Below are 17,626 nucleotides of genomic sequence, written 5' to 3'. Positions count from 1 at the left end.
ATTTTCCCACCGTTTTTTATATAAATCAAACGAGGTTAGTATGTTTGCGGGCAGATGGTAGAGCTTTCGCTGCAAGCGGCATTTGTAGGTTATATTTTATAGAGTTTATAATTTCAAATCGTTTCTCACTGAAATTTCGTTTAACATACATTTGATTCAAGAAATTTATGAAACAATATTAAATATGGTAAGTACATGTTTCGATGTTAATTTAATTGCATCATTTATTTTTTATTTTCAGCTTTTTTATTCGTTTTTTAAGTCCTTAGTGGGAAAGGATGTCGTCGTTGAGCTAAAAAATGATTTGAGGTAAACAATGGGAATGATTTTTTCATGGTTTGTTTTTATAATTTGCTTGCAGCATATGTGGCACATTACATTCAGTAGATCAGTACCTCAATATCAAACTCACAGACATAAGCGTTACTGACACGGAAAAATGTCCTCACATGGTAATTGCCTTCTAGGACGGGATGATTGGAAAACTTATGTCATATGCTAATTCATAATGTTGGTGTTTATCTTTAAAGTTAACCCTTTGTCCAAAAATTATTCCCAGCATTGGTCATAATTGTAATTTTGTTCTAGTAACAGTTTTTAACTTTCCCAGCAATAGGGATTTGATTTTTAATGCAATTAAGTAAACATCAAAATTATGAATATGATCCTGAAGTAGAGATATGGCTAAAAGTTTGAGGCTAATTATTTATTTTTAGCTCTCGGTGAAAAATTGCTTTATAAGAGGATCTGTTGTTCGATATGTTCAACTGCCTGCCGATGAAGTCGATACACAGTTGTTGCAAGATTCGGCAAGGAAAGAGGCTTCAGTACCTACCCGATAATAATAATCTAACTATACTTTAGAGAGATAAGAGGTTTTTGTTTCATGTGGCTCCCTCATGGTTTGACATTAGTTTTTTTTTTATAGTAAGTTTACTTTGAGCAAGGTGCCAGTCAAATGTGTGATTGGGAAGTTGAAATTAAATTTATTAAGAATGTAACATATTAATTATTTTGACAATTTAATAAAAAAGATTGGGTTAGTTTTGTATTATTCTTTTCCTATAAACTTTCCAAAAATGTCTGAAGTTACTGGTCAGTGCTGTTAAAGCCCACATCGCATTTGTGAACAAAAAATGCTACTCAAAGAATGTTCAAAATTATTTTATTTAAAATATACATAATAAAATCTAAGCAATATTATATACTATATTTTGGCATAAATATATTAGTCATCACAATCAATAATTCGACTCAGACGTATTAAGTGCAAATATTTACAGACAGTAAAATTCTATAAAATTCTGTTAATTTTTATAATAAATATAATACATCTATTGTATTTACAAAAATAAGAGAACAAGAAAAATAAGGCAAAAATAGGGGTTGTTCCAAAAATAAAATTATTAATAATCTAAGAGGCCCTTGCTGTTATTTAATACCTTAACATTCCGTTTGGATGATGTCCGTCTTCATTTAAAATAGTATCTATCTAAATCACAGAATGTAAAAAAAATGGAATCGACTAGGAAAAATCTCTCAACATTTTGACTTTGCAAAAAGAAAACGTGTATGAGGATTCGAAAAGCTTAAAGAAATCTCTTCTAACTTCAAAACGAGCCACATTCTGGCATGTTCCCCTTTTTATTCCGTGCTGAAGTAAGAGTTCTGCATGAGGTAGAGCTTGTCTATGGGGTTCGCGATATTTCCGCTAGGTGGCGCGCCGTCATTGTGATGTGTGTGCGACTGTAGTTCCAAGTTCTGCAGCGACATCGTGTCTGACGTCGCCTCGTCCAAGTGATCGAAATTTGTACTATCGTCTAGGGAAATGTCTGAACTGCAGAAACTTTCTCCCGAATGCGCCGGATAATTATCATCCGGCGAATAGGGCATGTTGGGATTCAGTGGCTGACTCGAACTGGGAAACCGCGAGTCTCCCAAGCTCCCTAGACTCATGCTGTAATGGCCGTGCTCGCTGCTTGCCGGCGACGATTCCTGTTTTATCGTTTTGTCGTCTTTGTCGCCTTTGTCCTTGTCGCCGGGCGATTTTCCGTCGTCTTGTTTCGCTTTACGTTGTATCTTCTTCATTTTTGCCCTTTGGTTCTGAAACCAGACCTGGACTACTCGTACGCTCAGGCCGGTTTCTTTCGCCAGTGCCTCTCGCACTTTCCGACATGGTTTTGGACTCACCTACAAAAAAAAAACATTAAAATGGCAACCTTGTAGGTTGTACTTTTCGAAAACGATGAATATCCCGACTAAATCGACAAAACTAATTTTTGTCATGCTTTTTCCTATACACAACTTACGTTGTCAACGTCAAGTCGCAAATACCAAATTTATGTAGTTTTTAACGTTTAAACAAGAAGTTAGAAAGTAAATAGTAGGATTTTCGATACAACATTCTTGTAAAAGCTATTAAAGCTATTAGAGCTTAAAACTATATAATTACAGGTTTTTTATTTTTAGGTTTTGAGGTATTAACAATAAAAAAATAATAAAGAAAGCTACGTAAACACAAAATCCACTTAGGCGCAAAATATTGCTTACACAGACATTTTTTTACCAAAATAATAAAATATTTTTCATAGAATTGGTATTTATAGATTCTATGTACACTTTTTTTTCAGAAATGTTTTATTTTAGTTTAGTTTATAAGATTTTGAAATAATTTTTACGAATCTTACTGATTTTGATAAATAATCAATAACTTAAAATTATTAAAAATTCGCTCTCTGAAAACCTTTTTTTATTGGGTTGTTCGGAAAGTCATTTCGTTTTTTTTGGGGAACATGAAAGACAGTTTTCGTATAATGAATAAATATTTTATTAAATTATATATTGCCCATTCTGGTCCAACACCTTTTGCCATCTTTCTGGCAGTAACATAATTCCCCTCTCATAAAAGTTTTGGTCCTTGCTGGCAAAAAACTGGTTCAGGTGGTTTTTGACATCTTCATTTGAGGTAAAGGTTTTGCCATCCAAAAAATTTTGCAGGGACCGGAACAAATAGTAGTCGGAAGGCGCCAGATCTGGAGAATATGGTGGATGTTGCAGTACGTCCCATTCAAGCTGTAAAAGTTTTTGGCGAGTGACCAAACTTGTGTGAGGTCTCGCATTATCCTGGTGGAACACTACACCCTTCCTGTTGATTAATTCGGGCCTCTTCTCTTTAAGTGAATCATTCAATTTGTCCAGTTGATGACAATAGACTTCTGAATTAATCGTTGTATTGTCCGGCAAAAGCTCAAAAAAAACGATTCCTTTGACATCCCACCAAACGGAGAGCATCACCTTTTTTTGGTGAATGTTGGCTTTTGACACGCTTTGAGCCGGTTCATCTTTTCTGCTCCATGACCTCTTGCGTTTAACATTGTTGTATACCACCCATTTTTCGTCCCCAGTAATAATCCGCTTCAAAAACGGATCATTTTCTTGACGTTTGAGGAGCGAATCACACACGTCAACGCGACGACACAAATTTCGCTCCGTAAGGACATGGGGCACCCACACATCGAGCTTCGAGGTTAAGCCCATGCCTTTCAAATGGCCATAAACAGTCGAATTCGACAAATTTAATCTCTCACCGATCTCTCGTGTGGTTATTCGCCGATTTGCATCAACTAATGCCTTTATCGCATCTTTGTCAGCTTCGACCGGCCTTCCAGACCGTGGTGCATCGTCGACATCAAAATTGCCGGATCGAAATTTTGCAAACCAGTTCTGGCACTGGCGTACTGTTAACACGCCTTCTCCATACACATCCGTCAATTTTTTTCTCGCTTGGACAGCATTTTTACCTTTTCTGAAGTAAAAAAGTAAAATATGACGAAAATGCTGCTTATTGCTCTCCATATTTAAAAGGGCACCAACCAAAAACTACTGCGTAGAATTCATAGAACTTTTTCACACACAAGCCTTGCAATATCAGCTCTCAAGACATCTAATGGTTATGCGGCTTAAGTGTGAAGTTGGTTTCGAGAAAACGTAATTAAGTCCTCTGACGGGAAAAAACGAAATGACTTTCCGAACAACCTTATACAAAAAATACCATACGGCACCATACTCAGTGTCAGTATGAAAATAAAAATAATTAAATAAATATAAACTAATATAAAAATGCATAAATTTTTAAAATTTTATTTTTAATTGTTTTGGTTGTTTTTAGTTAGCTCGTTTAATCTAACAATAGCAAATAAGTTTAAAATATTTATTTAGTAATTACATATTGCCATTTTTGAAATCTTAATTTTTTTAATTAAAGGAAAACTCTTAAAATTTCAAGGGAACATGTTAATATTTCACGGATTTCACAGGTAACGAAAATTTCACAGATTTCGCGTATTTCACAGAACTGGTGGGCCAGATTTCACGAGTGAATTCTAAAGGACAAACATTTAATCACCTACACTACAGTTTCCATCTCGGATCAACAAAATTGCGACTTTTTTTAAAAATATCTCTGAAATATTTTCCGGAACCCAGCCTAGCGGCCAAGATGAATCAGTTACAATAAATTGTGAACAAGGACTCTGATTTTGAAGATATGTTGCGGCTTAGCCGACTGAAACCAGCTGAAAATATGAGTCTGAAACACAAACTGCATAAGGCCATAACCAATGATGCAAAACTGGCGTAACAACTGATACAATCATTGAAGGGAAAATCTGATGATGTTTTGGTAGTGAAAACGGAAACGGTCCTACTTGAAAATGGTAGATTTCGTGGTTTACATTTGCAGCCCACCAGTGTAGAATCAGAACGAGTTTGTTCTTCTGCGTCATCCTTCGTTACAAGAATGAGACTTCGGTTAGCGCATTCTACTTTAGATTCACTGGTGATGCTTAAGTCTAAGTTCTAATTTTGATTTGTTAATTTTCTTTGTTTAAATTTGTGTTCATCACTGTAATATTTTTATGTTAAGTATTATCTTGGTTACGATACACAACGCATTATATTTCAGGAAGTATGAGTTTCTGCAAGTATTAATTTTCATAATATTGAACGTTGAGCACGTGCCAATTGTTCGTTTTGGAAAAAGATATTTCAAACCCAATTCAATCTGATTGAACGCACAGTAGCATTTGTTTTTTGTGATTATTTGCCACTAGCAAATTTGTCTCTTCGAATAAATGTCATCTCATCCCCAAAGAAGATATAGTTTACATCGGTTTCGAAAACCGGGGTTCTAACCTCAAACGACGCTTTAAACTGTCTCCTTTGCGCGGACGTGAGTATAGTCCGCGGCCTTTTTGGGCCCCTTCTCCCGTCTCTGGGCCTGCTGTTCTCGTCGAGCAGATCGTCGTCCCCGGAGCCTGCTTGCATCAGGTACAGTTCCTTTTCGAAGTCTTGGCGGCAAAACAGCTGCCCGGCGCGCAGCACAAACTGCTCACCCTTTTGAAGTGGCTGGCAACATATCACGCAGACGAAACACGGCAGGTGAAAGACGTGTTGCTGCGCGCGCATCACCATCTCGTGCGGCAGCAGCCGGTCGCCACATCTCGAACATTTCACCCCGAATATTCTGGAAATGGTACCAAAATAATAAATTATTTAATGGGTAAATCTCTGATATCCTCTGAATCGATATCTTTTGGATTTACTGTACACGATATACCATATATATCCTTTCCAATCCGTACATCGTAATCCTAAACGCAGATAAAGGAAAGGCTACGGTATTCATGGCCACAAATGAATATCAGGAAAAGATGCACGATATCCTTACAGACCGATCATATCGTCAACTTTAAAAAAGATCCTACGTCATCTATCTACGTCTTCTTCTCTATCAGACTCCGTGAAAAAATCTGTTACCCCTCGTGACTCTAAAATATCTCGTCTCTACGGACTCCCAAAAATTCACCCCTTCGACCTATTGTCAGCACCAACATATTCTCTAGTAAAATATCTAGCTTCCTTGTTAAAACCCTTCACAGGGAAAACTGACAGTTTCGTACTTAATTTTTTGAAGCCTTGTTTTCATTGTAATAGTAGGTACCATCTCGAGCAAAAAAAAATTAGGAAAATTTTTAGGTTGACAAAAAATATTGCATGAAAATCAGCGAACTTTAGTATTGCAAATTATTCTTTGAACATAACCTATTCGTCTTCATCTTGGGTAGTGTAGTTATATGGCAAGTTTTGAAGTAAACTTTTTCAAAGGTATGAGGTATTTCTCTGTATTTTACAGCAGGCAGTTCAAACTGGGCATGAGTCAACAAATCATTATTTTTTTACTTTATTTTGGCATTACTACAGACCCATGTACTAACACTACAAATGTCAGCACTCTATAAAACCACGCAGTAGAGTAAAGTTCCCTTCTTTTAAACATAATTTTCACTATAGCATTTTATTTTGTAGTACTCTTAACAGCTGAAGGTGAACACTGTACATATATCTCTAACGAAAACATCCCAAATGGCTGAAGTCAGTAATTAGGCTGACTAAGGTGACACTTTCCCCATGAATAGAAAACATTATTTTTATATACATCAATTGTAATATATTTTTTTAAGATGATGACAAATAATAATAAATCCTGGTAGGCAGTCTCATACAATGTAAAAAGAAATATAAATACTTATTATTAAAAAAGTTTCAAGTTAGCCATTGGAAATTGGATAACCTGTACGCTGTTAATCCTTGGTTTAATGTCGAAGTGAATATTGGAAAGCAACAATTGAAAAGTTCGGAAAAGCAAATTGACGACTGACAATACGAATGTATAATTAAATATGGCTACAATCAACGCTTTGGTTGACATTTGACAAACTTGCGCTTTAAAAGCGATCATCAAAACGTACACGATATTATTATTATGATAAGAAGATGGTGGCTATAATTAAAAATGCAACTTTTGATCTGTGAGGAATTGAATTTTTCTAATATAAATGCCATGAAATATTTTATGCTGGAGTAGTGATTTTAAGAGAGAAATACACATTAATAGCACTAGACCATAATAAAAATGTTTTATCTAACTTTACACAAAAACCAGAAAAAGTTCGTCCAAAATCACAAAAACGCTTTTATTTTTTAGGAGAAAAGGTGTTTCAAGGATAGTGTTTTGCTTCTATTGTAATATTTTCGGACTTTAAAAAAGTCTGTTCATTGTCAACGTTATTAATTTTGGCAAACATGCCTACCAACACAAGTTGCAGATATTCACATCGAGTTATTACTCGAGAAAAGCAAGTTAGTACTTGATGTCGAACGTTGAACGCAGAGATTGAAAATTTGTGATTATCAAACCCCACAACTGACATCAAAAGTTGACACTTTTGGCGTCGGGTGTTGGGGTTCAAATAAAATGGTATATTTTTAACGATCCCCGGATAAGTTACTCGTCTCCTTTTTTCGTTTTTTAATTATGTCTGCCACGCCGAAATCCACCTGGATGTATTTTATTGTACAGTTTTGCCGTATATAGCGAACGCCCTCTCTTTATTGAAAACCGGCACCCATCTTATAAATATTCCTCTTTCGCCTTTTCACGGGACGGCGCCGGAATATGAGTTTTGGAAGGCGTCGAGGCGGATTCAATTATACCGGCGGCATCTCTAGGACGTCGGGGAGCTCCTTTGTTGTCGATTTTCTGCAACGTAAGGAGGAGAGTTTTTTCGCATTCAATTTCTTTATATAGCGTTTTGACGTCGGGGTAATTTTTACCAAAAACTCGAATTATTGTTAAATCTTCTTCTTTTATCCTAGTAAAGTCTTTCCTAATGAAAATGTCCAGGATTTGTGGCAATCTATCGTCTTTTATTCTGTTTACGTGTTTACTCCGGAATTTGCTTCTATTTCTATTCCATTTTGTCTCGTCTTTAATACTACTCTGTCCTCTAAGGTCTTCATTTTTCACTTTGTCCAGTAGTGAACTGAATAAGACGAATGTTGGTCTTTGTGGGATCTAATCTTGTCTTTAGATAGGTTAAAATAGGTCTGACTGCGCTTTTATATATTCTTACTATGCTCTTAAATCAAACTGTTATATTTATTTTATCACCAGTTGTAAGTTATATGCTAATTTGATTGGTTGTTTGCCTTGTTGGGGTCTTCGTATTTACGTCAAATTTAGCACAAAAACCAGAATAGAAATTGTTTTTTTTTTTAGTTTTAGTGGTTAATATTTTTAATATACAACCCTTATTTGTGTTTTGCTGATGCTGCAAATACATAAAAAACGCATTAAAAAGATTTTTATGCGTTTTCACCTTCCGTAATATAATTATAAAAAAAAATTGCCGATCTAAGAGTATGGACTTAGAGCAACGTGACTGCGTCTTCCATCAAATAGTCCTATTGTGTTGACCGTAAACATTTATAACAAATTGCCTATAGAACTAGTCAACCAAAATTCAAATATATTTTAATACGTATCCGTTGTTTGTTATTTTCTATATTATATATTTTATATCATTAATATTTGTATTATACTGACTTGTAACTCAAGTCTTATGGAAATTAAGCTACCTTTATCTTTAAAAAAAGTTGGTTTACTTTTTAGGAGTCATTAGACAATAATGAAAGGTAACAAAGAAAAAATGGCTTAAAGAAAATCGACAAATAATCAAAATCAATAATCAATAATAATAATAATTATATGGTTTTCTAATTTAGAATACTGAAACAAATTCATTCGTCTATCTTTATATTTATTGTTTACTCCAATTTAAATACCACCACCTTAATTTCTAATTTTTTTTTTTATTTTATATTGCTAGGTTCGTTTACTAGACAAATATTAACTGTTTTTGGTATCTTCTTCTAAAGCTCGCTTTTCGGTAAACCCACCAAATACCTACCTATCGTAATCAGCCTTGCAGTATAGTTTAGAGTTCCTAGTGTAACAGGAATGTGCTAGTAAGATGCCGCAGATGCTACAGGACAAGCAGTGCTCGTGCCAACTGGTGTCTGCTACTCGCATCAGGTACCTGTCGTGGATTTTTTGGCCGCATCCTTCGCATATTTCGTAAGTTTTTTCGCACTTTATCAGGCCAGGTCCATCTGCAACAAATAGTACAAGTAATGATATTGACAAAACGGAAAAATTGACCATCCAGGTGTATTGACAGTTGCTCTGGAGGTTTTACTAATTCCCTATTAATAAGTAACCATTTACGGTGTGCGAAATTCACTTTTCACTATTGAGATCTTAGTGTAAGGGATAGGAAGTCGGTTCAAATGTGGACGAAGTAAAATAAAACCATTTTGAAATACGGAGACAACCAAAAAGACCTACTACGTTTTTATCTTTGGCTAAGCGTAATGCAAAAGGAAATCAATTTCATGAACTTTTTAATTATAGAGACCTCTTTTTAATAATTATTAACAAGTTTATTTAATAAAATATAATATATAAGTATGTTGTCGGATATTAAATATAAATAAATCGAAAGGTTTCATATGTTAACTAAAAATAGTTATTGGATGCAGACTTTTTTGATAGAATTTTTTTTTATAATATGTTTACTTAACATATAATAATCCTTAGCTTGAGGTGTAGAAAATTTATTTAATATATAATGGGTTGCCGGATATAGTAGGTATCTATGTTTTTTATTAGTACAAAAATTAAAAACTCTCATATATTAACAAAAAAAAATTATTCCATGCTGACATTTTTGATACAATTTTGTTCAACAATCATTTAAAAATTTATATGGAACAAATTGTTGGATATAAATAATAGCATTTGGTTTTAATTGACACTCACCAAAATTGAAAGCTCTCATATATATATGCTCTACTGACACTTTTTCGATATGTTATTCAATAATTAATTAATAATGTATTTAGTAAATAACCCGCCAGTTGAAATTGTAAGCTGTTGTATATTTTGAAAAAATATTTATTATCTAGGGAATTTTTTGATATAAATGCATATGTATTTCATACAGAAATGTAGTAATTATTTTCAATTAATACAAAAATTGAAAGCTTTCATATATTAACGAAAAAAAATTATTCTCTGCTGACGTTTTTAATATAATTTTGTTCAGTAATTATTTAAAAATGTATATGGAACAAGTTATCGGATATAAATAATAGCATTTGCTTTTAACTGATACCCACCAAAATTAAAAGCTCTTATAGTAAAAAAAGTCGCTTCACCGAGACTTTTTTGATATAATTTTATTCAATAATTAATTAATAATATGTTTAGTAAATAACCCGCCAGTTAAGGTTTTTAAGTACTCACAAAAATTGTACGTTGTTATATATTATCAAAAAATATGTATTATAGGGGGGATTTTTTGATATAAATGCATATTTATTTAAGATAGAAATGTAGTATTTATTTTTTAATTAATACAAAAATTCTATCTATCATCTATTAACTGTCAATATTTAGATGGACCTTATAATTAATATGAACATTAAGTTTAAAACTTCTACTATCAATATTTATTAAATTGTGTGTGCACTCTTTTTAGTTTGAATTACTGAAGTTAAAATACAGAAAAACGGATTTGTGACGACTTATACATCTCAATTAAGCTTTTACGAAATTTTCTACTGAATACTAACGAGCTCACACTTTCGATACCTTTCCAATTTAATTATTAAAGACACCTGTTTTATACGTTTCGTGTATACATAAATAACCGGAATTAAGCGATTAGAGATGAGCTCGATATTAAGTCGCCCAATATATGCAAATAGAATTCCCCGTTATCTGTGTTTGCGAGTCGCGGTATTTGTTCAAGATTATTATTTCTCGCCCGTTCCTTTATCGCTCCAACGTAAATTAGAACCGTAACATTTGTACGACCTTGTAAAGGTGGTTTCGTTAATGAGCGTTCTCAAGTGATACCGTTCTATTTTGGAAATTTCCCGGAATTGGTATGCACCGATTTTGGGGAATAATATAGGGACCTTTTAGAAATCAGCCAATAAATAATAATAATAATAATAATCAACTTTATTTCACATTGCGTCATAAATACATTACCTAAAAATAATATACCAAACACAGAGGAAATCGGCGTCAGGAAAAAGCACCAGATATTGTTGCAAATTTCAATTACATCGTATTTACAATTATTTAAATTTTACAGAAAATATATTCTATGGAGTAAGGTTCTAGCTCTATCAATAACTTTTTTATTGTGTATTTAAAGATTTTTAGATTTGCCATTGTTTTTACCTCATTTGGTAATTTATTATACAACCTCAGGCACATGTAATAAGGACTCCTTTCAGTTAAGGTTAAACGGTGAATAGGGTAATTTACATTTAGGGTCCTGGTATTATATCTATGAAATATCTGTAGTTCGAAGTCCTTTCGATTTTTAAAAAAGAATATCAATGCTTGAACAGTCTTGAACACCCCTCTACAGCGCTCTCTCCAAATTGCATTTTTTGACAGTGGAGTCCCCTTTTGAACCACGAAAATTTTCTGTAGTTGACCACTACCCCCCCCAAAAGATAATTCCATACCTCATGCGCGACTGAAAGTTTGCAAAGTACATAATTTTTAAAGATTCCTTATTCATATAATTTTGCAACGACTCGAATCCCATAACAAATCGAATTTAATTTATTTAGCAGATAATCAATATGTTCGGACCAATCAAGAAATTCGTCAATTTGTAAACCTAAGAATTTAGCGCTATTTCCGTATCCGTAATTTAGTTCTAAACATAATTAAATTCGTTTTCTCTTTGTTTAATATCAATTTGTTTCCTAGAAACCAGTCATAAGCCCTTATAAAAATATCGTTGCCTTTATCATTAACCTCGGTGAGATTATTTCCATCTACAAGCAGGTTGGTATCATCCGCATAGCATATTATGCTCTCTTCTTCTGACCGTGTTACGAAATACAAGTCATTCACAAAAATGATAAATAAAATTGGACCAAGAATACTACCTTGTGCTATGCCCAGACTATTTTCCTTAATATCCATGCTAGTCTATTCAGAGTCAAAATATTGTAGTGACGGTAAGTTTTTATAGAATTTCTTCGAGTCAAAAGACTAGTTTTCTTCTAAAGTAGGTCTCTATCTTTAATTAACCTGGCTACCCAAATTTATCCATTGCGTAATTATGGTAATTAATTAATTAATTCAGTCTTGTCTATTCGTTCGCCATCCCGCATTCACGTTGCCCCAAATTTTTATTATTACACCTCTGGTGCCATATTTTTAGCGCCATGGTCGGTTTTTCACACAAAATGTTTAATAATTAAATTGGCCTTTATTTTAATTTTTTTTTCGTCTGTGTTGAAACACTAGAATTTTCCGGTTCATAAATTATTATTATAAGTTATTGTAAATAAGTGGTCGAAACCCTTATGAAAAGTTCCCTAATATTTATTTTTGAATAAAATTAATTATAAAAATACTACCAAATTTCTGCGATTCTTCCCAATTTCATTTTGTTTCAATCAAGCCGCATTAGTAATTATAAAATTACTCATTGTACTTGTTAAACACACTTTTTTACAAAGAAAATTACTTATTTTATTGTCCTATTCTGCCTAAAATTTAATGATGCGCATATAGTTTGACAGATATTATTAATTACCTCACACCGATAAGACCGTTTTTTATTAAACGTAAATATAACAAACAGCATTAAATACCAAAAAAAATCACTTCAGAGTTTTCCCAGTCATATTCTACTGAAATTTCTAATTTTATCTAGAATATAATTGCATAAATAGATATATAATATAGATAGATATAGAAATAATACTGTTTCGAAAGCTAAATCGCTCAGGGATTTTTTTTAAGGGCTGCGTAACCCTGTTAAATATAGTTTATTATCTAGGGAACTATATTAAAGATATATAAAATTTGTACATAAACATGTTTCCTTAGTTTTAATATTTATTTGTTTAGTTGACTTCTGCTTTTTATTTATTGCCGAAAAAATAGAATAACAAATATTTATACATTGAAATACTGAATTAGTCCTTCTAAAAAGAGATTTTTATAAGGACTTTATAATATATTTTAGTTTCCAACTGATAATTAGTTTTCAGCTAGTGAAATAAATAATATATCAGGTATATAACTAAGAACGGAATGATTGAAATCTCATTCGTAGTTTCTACATTTATCTTCGTTTGTAATTTCCATGCTTCGTACGCCGGAAAGACCCACATTTTTAATTTGACCCGTAACCCATTCGTTGAAGTTCTGTCAGGTTTTTCTTGGAAACAGACAGAAATTGAAATCGATTTTAACATTTTCCGAATCTTATCGAATGTAGTGTAGATCGTGTTCGTCATCGTCTGAAGATATCGGAATGCCCAGCCGACATCCCAAATTTGTCCTGACGTTTTTGGGCCTACGATAAGCGAAGCTAAAAGCCTTCGTGGTTTCAAACTTCCGGAAGTCGCGCTAATGACGTAGTCGGGTCTCTGATGCCGACGGCGAATGCTTTCGGTAGAACCGAAGTGTTCCGGGTTACATCGAAAGCCTTTTCACGCGGTTCATTCTCTCATACAGGTTTTATCCATATTTTCCTAGTGCGAATAAATTACCGACGCCAAAAATTATACATCTTTTTGAGTGCATGAGTTAGTATGCAAGGAAATAGCAGCCTTACACTTGGTTCATAATTTTTTTGTAAAATGCTTTGCAAAAAAAAGTTTTTATTTAGCCGTCGTTGTTCACTGTCGAGTTTTATTTCATCAAAGAGAATTTTTCAACCTCTTTTAAATACTAATTATTAAACCGAGATACAAAGATACATTTTTATCGGAAAAGGTTCCTCTTATTGGAAGTCTGAACTAGCAACCGTTTTTGAAGTATTGAAATAATATATACAAAAATGAAACAATTTTTTAAATAACTTTTTTTAATCAATATAAATTACCAGCATTACATAAAAACGGGGTAAAAAACTTACAGTAAATGTTGGACATGTCTACCTCCTGCCTAAAGCAAGCATCCAATCATCTCCAAGTTATGGTATAGGTAAAATCTAAGGTTTTTAGATTGTGTGTATTGTACATAAATATTAATGAGAAATTTAATCAAGACAAAGGTTTGTGCTGAAAATAAAAAATAATCAATAATAAAAATGAAAACTGAATTATACAAGAATTTGCTAATTCTGCCATATCAAATTATAAAAATAGCCAAAATCAGATATTAATACTTTTTTTTATTTCAATGGTGATTAATTATAGTATTTTCTGGTTAAAATTTATTTTATTCTTTTCAAATTATTCGCTTTTTTAAGAGTGTTATTTACCTGAGCACTTATAAGTCCCACCAAATTTATTAATTTTAACGAGTTCCGGCGTAACAAGTTACTCGCCAATTTCGGTTCGGTTTATTTCATCGATTTTTGTTACATATATTTCACCAAAGTCGAATCAGCGCTAACCATGGTCGAATAAAGGCTCCCTCTTTCACCCCAAGGTATTCGATCGGCATCGCAGTCGTTCGATACACGTGGCGACGCAATAAACTATACGGGAAACCCATAAAATGTCAAAGGGTGTGGGCTGAAAAACCAAAACGACTTCTTAAAGTTCCCATTTGTTAAGGCGTCGTCACGCGATTTTGCCAAGAAAAGGTTTTGGTTAGTGAGTTATTAAAGAACTGTAATAATAGTTAAATAGGTCGACAAAATCAAAATCAACTTAAAACTCACTAATATATTAATATAACATAATTAACATAGGAAAAATCAACTGTCAACAAAGGCCCATCAGAAAAAATTCAATTAGTGAATGTCTAAAAGACATATGTAAAAAATTAAACTTGAAAAAACACAATTAGACAAAAAAATACACGAAAACTAGACAAAATAGAAATAGCAACTCAGTACTACTTACAAATTATTTTATTAGTATCAAAATCGAACTGAGATGGCTTTTACTTCTTGAAAATCCATTTATTAAAATAAATAAGAACTAAAAGTTCAGATTTTCACTAAAATATATATTATGACATGACAATTGTTTCGACAACACCGTAAAATACCAAATAGCCAAGAAACCAATTTCAGCTTCTTCCAAAAATTGAACTGAAGTGGCTTTTACTTGATGAAAATCCATTTATCAAAATAAATAAGAACTGAAAGTTCAGATTTTCACGAAATTATATATTATGACATGACAATTGTTTCGACAACAACGTAAAATACCAAATAGCCAAAAAACCAATTTCAGCTTCTTTCAAAAATTGAACTGAAGTGGCTTTGACTTGATGAAAATCCATTTATCAAAATAAATAAGAACTGAAAGTTCAGATTTTCACGAAAATATATATTATGACATGACAATTGTTTCGACAACAACGTAAAATACCAAATAGCCAAAAAACCAATTTCAGCTTCTTTCAAAAATTGAACTGAAGTGGCTTTTACTTGATGAAAATCCATTTATCAAAATAAATAAGAACTGAAAGTTCAGATTTTCACGAAATTATATATTATGACATGACAATTGTTTCGACAACACATTTGATGAAGACACGGTGTTGTCGAAACAATTGTCATGTCATAATATATATTTTCATGAAAATCTGAACTTGTAGTTCTTATTTATTTTTAGTATAAAAATCGTTACTATAAGAAAAAAAACAATTTCGACGTTTGAGATTCCTGTATAAAAGTTTAAAATATACCCATTAGTTGAGTTCACTAGACAACAGTTCTTTAGAGCGGCTTTTTAGCTTGCAGTTGAAGATTAAAGCCCGACTACACTTCAAATAACAAATGAGTTTGCATAAAAATCTCCAAAAACTGTATGGCTTTTGTTTAAGTTGAAATAAATTAATATGTGTCGATTATAAATTTAATTTGCCACAAACCGAATTACTGTAACTGTGAAAATAAAAATAGTGAGCTAGGACCAATAATAAACTAGATATAAAACGGCAACAGAAATTATTTGTACAAATATTTAGATAATTGCTGTACTGTATAAAATGTTAATTTTTAAATATTTCTTTTAAAATTCCATTTAAAAATCCCCCTAATTCCGTTAAACGAATATATATTATCCATGTTATTTGTGGCTATTGCTTAATGCCACATGAAAAATACCAACCTCCACCCAACGTTTTATTGAATAAATATTTCGGACAGTGAGTTTCATAGTCTCACCTTAAATGCCAAATAAACCTTAGAACTATATTAATAAACTAGCTCCAAAATGGTTCAGTCACCTGTTCTACCGTTGCAATCGGGTCCAGGCATTGTCCCCGGATGATCCGGCAACATTGCCGGATTCAAATTCAAATTGGGATAAAATTCCAACATTTCCAGTGGCACTCGACACCGAGCACCTCGAGAAGGTCCACTACAAAGCACCCGGCACAGAGCTGTCTTTTCCGGAGCGATGTCACATACACGCCCGAAGTGCGTAAGACGTATAACTGTCCTTTAACTACACAGTTTGCCTGTGACACCACTGACAGGATCGGGGGGTTCGAATCGTCCTCCCAAGGAAGAGATCCTTGATCCCCTAGGCTCCGCCCTTTTCCACAACGTGACGGTCCGAGGGCGGGGCTTGCTTTTACCCCCACCAGAATAGCGTGCGCACTGATAGAGACCCCCATGCAGCTTAGAGTCGCGCTATCGGTAAATATGATCGTCTATTTTGGACGTGTTAGTCTGGGTTTATTTGAATTTTGGTTCTTGTGTGGGGTTTAGATGAGGCGATATGTACCGTTATTATTAGAGTTATTTTTTGGACTACGAGTGGTTTAGGTTATTTTGGTTAATCGTGGTTTCCTCGCCTTGTCATGTTCATTTTTTTGGGAAAAAAACACAGTATTGTTTATGCAAAGCACTAAGGCATTGTTGCTTAAAGTACTATTACGATCGTATTATTTCGTACCATGCTCAAGAACTCATGAACTTACCCGCTATGTATAGAAATCCGTCCACCTCAACACTATGTGATTTAAGAAGGATATGTGTTGTGTATGTGGATCGTATGATATTGTCAAATATAAAATTCATAAAACTCTTCCATTCAAATAATGATTTCTTTTCAATAACTAAAATAAATCTCGTATAATTCGATGTTTTTTATTACTTTTTCTACTCCCGTCTGTAAAATACCTAATTAACTTTTTAACTCATTCGTTTATTAAAAACGCGTGAGTCAAATGCCGTTTACCGCACTTGTTGCATAATATACTATAAAGTGTTTTTGACAATGTCTTGCCACGCACGTCACATATTTTAAATAATTTTGATTTTCTGTAGCATTTGACCCATTGATGAGTCGTCCCTCTCATCTACCCCAAAAACCTATTGCAGCGACGTGGATTTAAAATTTTTTGAATAACGATATAACACCGAAACGTATCGTGGGAACACATTAAATCTACCTATTTAACGATACAGGTGAGTAGATACACGTGATGCAGATAGGCACGTGTCGCACTTGACAGTCGATCGATCATCTCTCCTTGCCTATCGGTTGAATCTAAGCTCTGACGCGTGCGTGGTGCTTAAATCCGGTCGCTTCACCTCTAAAAAATGGGAGATAATGATCTGCTCGTCGATTTTTGTTTACTACTTTTTACTCGTTAGCGAAATCAGGGCTTCAGTCAATATACCCTGGTCGATGTGTTCACTAATTTTGTGCTCAAATTTTGACTGACTTATCGAAAGCAATGGTAAGTTACAAATTTGTACGC

At 33.4% G+C, this 17,626-nt stretch overlaps 2 protein-coding genes across 2 annotated transcripts; one reads left to right on the top strand and one right to left on the bottom strand.

Moving 5' to 3' along the window:
- The first annotated feature begins 30 nt into the window (after positions 1-30).
- On the top strand, positions 31-1,044 carry LOC132698382 (U6 snRNA-associated Sm-like protein LSm2). The gene is made up of 4 exons (XM_060664400.1): positions 31-187; positions 242-309; positions 362-452; positions 717-1,044. Exons 1-4 carry the CDS (start codon positions 185-187, stop codon positions 840-842), a joined length of 288 nt encoding a protein of 95 aa, XP_060520383.1. The 5' UTR covers positions 31-184; the 3' UTR covers positions 843-1,044.
- Positions 1,045-1,177: 133 nt separating this feature from the next.
- Positions 1,178-16,235, bottom strand: LOC132698403 (LIM homeobox transcription factor 1-beta-like). The gene is made up of 4 exons (XM_060664438.1): positions 16,142-16,235; positions 8,811-9,012; positions 5,194-5,524; positions 1,178-2,190 (listed from the first exon to the last, which is right to left on the bottom strand). Exons 1-4 carry the CDS (start codon positions 16,233-16,235, stop codon positions 1,645-1,647), a joined length of 1,173 nt encoding a protein of 390 aa, XP_060520421.1. The 3' UTR covers positions 1,178-1,644.
- Between the last annotated feature and the right edge of the window lie 1,391 nt (positions 16,236-17,626).

Source organism: Cylas formicarius, unplaced genomic scaffold, assembly GCF_029955315.1.
Source record: "Cylas formicarius isolate icCylForm1 unplaced genomic scaffold, icCylForm1.1 PGA_scaffold_2__14_contigs__length_35257938, whole genome shotgun sequence".
NCBI classification, from domain to species: Eukaryota; Metazoa; Arthropoda; class Insecta; order Coleoptera; family Brentidae; genus Cylas; species Cylas formicarius.
Note: the sequence above shows the minus strand (reverse complement) of the source record. Positions and strands in the feature narration are given on the sequence as shown.